We start from the raw sequence: 8,098 nt of genomic DNA, 5'->3' as shown, positions 1-8,098 counted from the left end.
ACGCATTCTTTGTGGAAGAGAGGGGGTTGGGGCGACCTTCGTTGTATCCCACCTGACCGGCTTGCCACCTCACCTCCAGAACATTTCAATCAATAAAATACCAGGCTTCTGGTGAGAAAGGCGGAAGAAGCGATAGTACTCTAACTTATTTCTAAGTTGCAGCTTATGAACAATTTTGTGATTTTTCATTGTCTCTATTTTCTTCTGGGTTCTCTGCCAATGTATTCTCTATCAACGCTCTTTTTAAATTCGGAGAAGGCGAGTGCTCATAGCACATGGTAGCTAAAGCAAGGATTCCCAAAACTCTTCTTCTTCACACTAGCTCTTTAAATGATAAATTGACACACTCCGGGTTTTTTTTCCTTTGATAAGTAGAACCGTTCTACAAAACTTCTGAGTAACCTTAATAGAACAAAGGCAGCTGAACTACGCATAAAAAGACAGAGCGGCAAAATGAGTGCGCATGCTTGTAACGTACGAGAAATTTCATATGCGTAAAAGAATGGGAAAGTCAATATTTCCATAGCAACACCATCGTGGTTCAACAGGGGTAATTTTGAAATTCTCATTGTTTAGTTTCATTTCGCGGAGATAGGCCCAAACCAAAACAGATAAAGTTGCCGTTTTCAGAAAAGTTTCTTTCTGTCACATATCTCACTCAACAAAAGAAATATTGCGGTAACAGCTGCAAATTTAGCAACCGCATTAGTGCATCTGTAACATGGCGATGAAGTTCGTAGCACCTTTTACTCCTTTAGCGCTTCTTGTCATCAACTCCTCTGAATGAAAACTCGCTGGAGAAAAGGATTGTTGTCTCAGCGGGAGAAATCGCATCAGCTTTGTCTCTGTCCTCACTTTGTAGTCGTAGTTGCCAAGAAGATAATGCGAATCGTAAGTCACGTATCTTAACAACGTCGTTTTTAAGTAAATAAACATCAATAAAATGATTTGATTACACAATCTCTATCAACACGCTGTTTCTATTCATGTCAGTACTGTTTTCTATTCCCTTTACTGAAATACTTTACTTTCCGCATCAGCATTTCTTACAACAAACACTTGGCTTGTATCTACTAAGCCTCTATTGAATACAAGTGTACTTTTTCTACGGCTTTACTCCTGAAAAACTGAAATGGAGTTGATTTATCGTGTTGGCAACTACAGCTGTTTCAAGGTTGGTGGATCACAGAGTCTGCGATAATCTGCGAAAAAAAATTTAAAATTTAGCGCTTATTTGAAATTACATGCCATATTCCAGTCCTACTTAGCTCTGGGACTCGACAAGCTGGGTTACCTGTGGTACAGTGTGGGGGAAGGACTAATCTATTATGAAATCTGAGACGTGAAGTCATCTAACATGGCCGTTAAGATATACGGCGTGTTTCAATCTCGTTCCCAGGGTCCTCTTTCTTCCTCTCTCGCACGGATTTTTAGGGAAACTTGGATTTTCTTTGAGGTGTATGGAATTGTGACCAGTAAAGTTTATTGATCTTTATCAGAAATGTCTGTTGAAGACAAAATAACAGCTGAAGCAGTTAAGAGGTCCTGTGGTAGAATTCTTGTTACGAGATCACATTGACTTATAATGTCGGATAGTGGCATTGTTTGATTGAAGAACTTAAGCTGGGTTTAATAAAATATTGCGTAAATGATAAGTACTTACAGGCTGACAGTGATACCAGATGAGAAAATGAACACGAGGTGAGCGGACAACACTGGAGAAAAGAACAAGACAGATTGAATTTAAATTCAAGGATCTCTGTGGTGGAGAGTAACTTGAGATACAGAGTGTGTAGAAATTTCTTGAACTGCTTCGTCCTCAAGAGAATATCAGTGGATATTTGCTTGTTTGTCCTGCAGTGTGGTTCCTGTCGCATGTTGATGTAACTCTCGCGAACTTTCTAGAACATTCTATTAAGCACTACAATAATGATGTACTGGAAGCTTCAAAATTACTTTGCTTGTGGTTGCTACAAGAGAGATTCAGAAGAGATTTTACGGTAGCAGTCGGTTGGCTGTGAGTTTGTTTCTGTGGTGACTGAAGGTTACGTTAGTAGTGGACTCAAGTTCAATTAATTGTAGACTGTGTTGTTTAGGAGTTGTTCCCTTGAAATAGTAAAATTGAATAAATTGTTTTGTTTCATAAGATAGAGCAATTTTCAATTCAATGTCGATAGTGATCCGAGATTGCGTTGGGTTTGCTTTACTTCGTTCTGTGATTGGTCTAGAAAACTCAAGGTCTACTATCTCAACCACTGACATCGATCCAAAACTAAAGCCAACCACGACTTCGTCGCATTCGTTGTCCCGCGCTTTAAGCAGTTTGCTTGTTCTTACTTTGAATCTTATTAGCTGTGAAAGGTATTTCTCCTATCTTCTGATTGGCCTTAGTAATAACTTTGGTTTTGGTTTTCCAAAACTCAATCCAAAAGCACCCCATTTTAAAAGGGTATTTTTTCTTGTCGGTTTAATTATACCGTAACATCTCCCAGTTGTAAAATGAATGATTTATAACAATTGTTGTCAGAGTTAAACTAGACCAACCTGAGCCGGAAGCTGGACAGACGTCATCACATTGTTTTACAGGTTTCAAGTGTTTATTCTCATAGTAGGGGAAATTCTTTTTCACTTCAGCACAGCTGTACATTTTATCGACCATAGTAACGTAACCACAGCTGGTTTTATTGAACTCGTCCTTGTCACATTTCTTATCGTCGTTAGGTGACATCTTGATGCTACATGACATGGTCACTGTGATGGTTCCTCCAATGCTGCAAGATGCGCAATCTGGTGACGAGTACTCGGTGCCTATGCTGAAAGACGCTAAAAATATATAACTGCCAAGTGAATATACACAGTATTGTTAATCACAGCAGCTACTTCACAGTTCCAAGGTTGCAATTTGTGTTAATCTTCTTTTTTCTTTATGTTTCAGATTTACCTCTGGTTTTATTTCTATTTTCGTTTTATACCTAAAATTCTAATCCGTCCGCGTCGACAAATACAATTTAAGAATTCATTATATTTTACCCTTGGTAACCTGTCATTGCTGTCGGTACAAATCCCGTTAGAGACTGGGGCCGTCTATTCTCCAAACTGGGCCTCCTGGTAAAGTTCATTCTTTAATTAATGTATAAACAGCTATGAAATAATGATTCAATTAAACGCGCGATTACGGTTTTTTAAGAAAAAGAGGTAATTATGCCGACAATTGCACACAGAAATAAAAAATTAAATTATATAAAATAGAAAACGTGGAAAAAAGAATGAAAGCAAGAGAGAGAAAAACTGAAAATTAAAACAAAGTTTCTTGAGGAACATGTCCCCAGAAACCCAAATTCTTTAAGACTACAAAATGTCTCTTACCATTAGGAATGGACATGGAAGATGATGTTGTGACAGAGGGACTTGTAATCTTCACATCAGCACTTGATGACTTGGTTGTATTGTGGGTTGTTGAGGTTGGTTCTACTGTGGCTGTAGCGGACGCTTTTTTTGTCGCAGTCATTGGAGTTCCTGTGGTGGACGTCCCATCTTTAGACGCTGTATTGTCAACTACAGCCTTTGCAGATGTTGTGGCAGCATCTAATCAATCAGTTTGTTTAATAAGATTGAGCAATTATCAATTCAATGGCGAAAGTAATCCGAGATGGCGATGGGTTGCTTTACTTCGTTTTAAGGTTGGTCCAAAACACTCGGGGCTTCCTTTTCAACCAATCACAACGATCGAAAACTAAAGCCGATCACGACTTTGGCTCGCGCTTTAGTCAGTTAACTTGTTTTTATTTTGAATCTTATTGGCTCTGAAAGGTATTTCTCCTTTCTTCTGATTGGCCCTCTCTGATAACTTTAGTTTTGGGTTCAAAACACTCAATCCAAAAGCACTCCATTTGTGTAAGGTATTTTTCCTGTCGGTTTTATTACACTGTAATACCTCCTATTTGTAAAATGAATGATTTGTAACAACTTTTCTAGAGTTGAACAACAACAACCTGAGACGGACGTTGGGAAACGTTATCACATAGATTTACACGTTTCCAGTGTTCTTTTTCAAGGTACGTAAAATTCTGTTTCACTTCAACAAAGCCATACGTCTTATCAGGCAATTTAACGTTTCAATTATGTAATTTGTGTTAATCTTCTCCATTGCTATTAATCCTCTTCTTTTTTCTTTTTGTTTCAGATTTACCTCTTTGGTTTGATTTCTTTTGTCGTTTTATTCCTAAAATGTTTAATTCGTCCGCGTCGACAAATACGATTTAAAAATTCATGTTGTTTTATCCCTAGTAACCTGTCATTGCTGTCAGCAAAAATCTCGTGAGGGACTGGGGTCGTCTATTCTCCATACTAGGCCTTCTTCTGCAGTTTATTCTTTAATTAATGTATGAACAGCTATGAAATAATAATTCAGTACAACGCCCGATCACGGGTTTTATAAAAAAAAAAAAAAAAAAGGTACTGATCCCGAAAATTTCACACAGAAATAGAAAATGAAATTATATAAAATAGAAAACGAGAATAAAGAAAGAAACCAAAAATTAAAAATTAAACAAAGTTTCTTGAGGAACATGCCCCTAGAAACCCAAATTCAAACCTTTCCCCATACTTTTAAACTTTCATTCTGTTGTTCTTAGTTTTAAAGAATACAAAAATGTCTCTTACCATTACGTATGGTGGACATGGAAGGTGATACTGTGACAGGGGCACTTGTAATATTCCCATCAGCACTTGATGACTTGGTTGTTACGCGAGTTGTTGAGGTTGGTAGTACTGTGGCTGTAGCGGACGCTTTTGTTGTCGCCGACATTGGGGTACCTGTGGTGTACGTCTCATCTTTAGACGCCGTCTTATTATCTGCAACCATTGTAGACATTGTAGGAACAGCTGTTGTGGATGGGTTTGCCCGTGTTATCATGGATGAATTTGCCGTCATACAAAAGCATGAGCATGTTGATGCACAAGCATGTGCATGTTGCATGGAAGATGATGTTGTAACAGGGGCACTTGTAATATTCCCATCAGCACTTGATGACTTGGTTGTACCAGACGCTGTTATATTTACTGCAGACATTGTAGGAACAGCTGTTGTGGATGGGTTTGCCCGTGTTATCATGGATGAATTTGCCGCCATACAAAAGCATGAGCATGTTGATAAACAAGCTTGTGCATGTTGCATGTAACATATCAAAAATAGCACAAACTTTAGGCGGTGAGGGAAAGTCATCTGTCAAAGCGAAAGCAAATGGCATTGCAATTAACTCATGATAACAAACACAGAGAGAAAAATTCAATATAGCGAACAAGAGGCGAATGTTTACAAATAGATTTGGGTAAGAAGTTGTAAGCTATGTCTTTGGATCAATCCACTTTTTTATATTAACACCTTAGTTTGACTGACGCCCACCGAGGTTTTGTTTTGCTGGCTTTAGAATACCTCTTTGGCGTAATTTTAATAACATGGGAAGAGAAGCGGTAAATTTATTCTCGCGTGGCGGTATCTGTCTACCGCCTCGAGCTACAGACACAGCGACTCGGTCTGTTTATGAGAAAGAGAAGACCCTGATTGTTCGAAGGTTGAATAACGCTATCCACCGGATAAAACTCTATTCGGTGGATAACGCTATACGTTTTGCTATCACTTATCCACCGGATAGCGATTTATCCGTCGGATAGCGATTTATCCGCCGGATAGCGATGTATCCGCCGGATGGCGATTTATCCGTCGGATAGCGTTATCTGCTTTTATACAACTGGGCCCAGGACTATAATTACTCGGAAATGGAGCTCGTTTTCAAGTAAACAGAGTATTGGGTCTTTACTTGCGTCAGACAGCCAACTTGAGAGAGGTCTCTTATCTTCCAGAATCACAATGCGTGCCAATAGTGCGATGAATTGCCCTTATCAGTCGCCATTAAAATTGAGTTCAAAAGCGAACGTCTTTATTGAAAATACGCTCTGTAGGCTGGCTGAGGAACAAATACACTCTCAGTCTGCGGTTTTACAAGATTAGAGAGTTTAAGTTGTAATTACAGCAACCTGTGGAAAAACGTAACTTATTTCTCTGTAAGATTTTCGCCAATAGCTCGATGCGTTAACCGTTTCTGACGGTACGACATCTTCACTTCTGCATAACATGTGAATGTAGTGTTGAATTCAATGTAAAACTTGAATTAATTGCTATCGAGGTTTCTAGCTAAGAGAGCGTAAAAGTTGGGAATTTCACGTTTTTGTTCCGTATGAGACGGCTAAGAAATGTACAAAGTTTTAAAACGCACGTGTTTTGCTTTTGTTTTGCTCATTAGATCATTTGCTTCGCTACGTTCTTGTTGCCATCGCCCTCGTGGTTCTCTTTCACTCCCTATTTACCCTATCTTTTGAATCACAACAATACATGATTTAGAATAGATCTTGATAGTTAATCTGCAGTTTCACGCTCAAGATGTTTCGCTGAAAGTGTTTACTTCAGTTAAGAATGTATGATTCAAGATTGGAAAGTAGTTCGTTTTAGCGCGAGAAAATGCACACCCGATAGGTGTTAAAAATTACTAAGCCGCAAAATCAAATAAAGAAGACTGGTGAGTCGTTAAGAAATTATTAAAACGGATGTTGAGTTCATTCTCACTGCTTTCAAAGCGACGAAATTCGACCTTCTGAATGCGAACATCCTTTCACCATAAACACTAAATGAACAATAGAAACAAAGAGTTAAAACGATGATCGATACCTTGCAACTGATCTCCACTGATATAGACGGTTTTGCGATCAACTGGCTATAGTGAATGTCGCCGAGATCAAGAAAGCCTTCCCTGTTGGATAAAATAACCTGAAACTGTTGCAAAATAAAAGAGCAATCGGGCTTATAACCGTTAGCCTTTTTGTCGCTAAGGAAACGACAAACAGAAATTTCAAACCAATCCAACTCTAGCCCTAAGGCTGGAATATTTACAGAACGATTTCCAAAGAGGAATTTCTTGCTCCAGTGAGTACGTGTGCGAACGATATCCACGCCTTTTTATTTGTAACTTTTCTGTTTTAGCTGATGTTGAGAGGATTTCGGAATGATTGCGAGCAGATCTAAAGTTTCAACGCATTCGAATCTAAAATGAAGTGAATGAGCAGCTGATTAAACACGGCATGAAAAATTGGCAGCAGGAAGTAAAAGGGTTTCATCATCGGGGGTTAAAATGTTGTTGAGCAAGATACTCAGTACCAGTGGCTTATTAGCTGGTTTGACGATACCAGTGCCGATCAGTACGACTGCGAAGAGCAGCGGACTTAATATAAATAAGTTTATTTATATAGCTGATTCGCTCCTGTGATTGAAGGGCTACTTTACGTTGAAGATTTCACCACTAACTGATTTTTGCGTACATGACCGTACATGGAATTTATTTGCACTTGTAGTAATATAGTCAACTGAAAAATTAAATTAATATGACAAAGAAGGTTATTACACATGTCGATTTCGGTTGAAGCGACGGGAAAAATATTATACTTACAATTTGTGTTCCATATGCGGCTAGTAAGCTTCGAAGTGCGATCTGTGGTGACACTTTTGAAATGTAAGTTGCGTAACGAACTTCTAGGTTTTTAAATAATTAGTCACCTGATCTATTTTTGCCGCGTTGCACTAAGATAATTAAATATTCACAAAAAAATGACAAACGGCTTGAGAAATGCAAATCACTCCGCCCCAGTGCGGAAATTAGGTCTAAATAATTAGTTCTAATTGAGCAACGACTATAATGGCTTAAGTGTTCAATGTTCAATAAAGAAGTGTCAGAAAATGGTGTTAGAGTCCATTTCTACTATCGACTAGCTTGAGCAATCCGCATTCAGTTCGTCTTGAGTGGCTATGAGACATAACTTGTGAATTGGTCTGTCATACTCTCCGTCTCTTGTCTTGATTCTCACTTTTCGGACAAGTCCGTCGTTTCCAGGATATGTGCCTACAATACGCGCCATTTTCCATTCACATCTTTTGTGTTTGGGGTCCAGCTCCAATACAAGATCACCGATCTGGATGTTATCTCGCACGCGAAACCACTTGTTCCTTGGTAACAAGTTTGGGGCGAAATACTTCATCCAGCTCCTCCAG

General features: G+C 38.8%; 1 protein-coding gene across 1 annotated transcript; it reads right to left on the bottom strand.

Moving 5' to 3' along the window:
• Nucleotides 1–929: 929 nt before the first annotated feature.
• On the bottom strand, nucleotides 930–7,012 carry LOC149033890 (uncharacterized). Its single transcript, XM_089194144.1, has 6 exons — nucleotides 6,725–7,012; nucleotides 4,663–5,224; nucleotides 3,367–3,585; nucleotides 2,545–2,823; nucleotides 1,664–1,715; nucleotides 930–1,202 (listed from the first exon to the last, which is right to left on the bottom strand). The coding sequence occupies exons 2-6, from the start codon at nucleotides 5,222–5,224 to the stop codon at nucleotides 1,184–1,186; spliced, it is 1,131 nt and encodes a 376-aa protein (XP_089050270.1). The 5' UTR covers nucleotides 6,725–7,012; the 3' UTR covers nucleotides 930–1,183.
• Nucleotides 7,013–8,098: the final 1,086 nt, after the last annotated feature.

This window comes from Pocillopora damicornis, chromosome 14 (assembly GCF_964200805.1).
Source record: "Pocillopora damicornis chromosome 14, jaPocDami1.2, whole genome shotgun sequence".
Lineage (NCBI taxonomy): Eukaryota > Metazoa > Cnidaria > Anthozoa > Scleractinia > Pocilloporidae > Pocillopora > Pocillopora damicornis.
The sequence above is the reverse complement of the archived record's forward strand: the minus strand, read 5'-3'. Positions and strand labels throughout refer to the sequence as shown.

What these genes read in the sequence shown, in the direction of transcription:
- LOC149033890 (XM_089194144.1), bottom strand. Translation starts at nt 5,224, where the DNA reads ATGACTTTCCCTCACCGCCTAAAGTTTGTGCTATTTTTGATATGTTAC. An exon ending in TTCCATGTCCATTCCTAATG is followed by an intron (nt 2,824 to 3,366) that starts GTAAGAGACATT and finishes ATATATTTTTAG; the next exon opens with CGTCTTTCAGCATAGGCACC. An exon ending in CTGTCCAGCTTCCGGCTCAG is followed by an intron (nt 1,716 to 2,544) that starts GTTGGTCTAGTT and finishes TCTTTTCTCCAG; the next exon opens with TGTTGTCCGCTCACCTCGTG.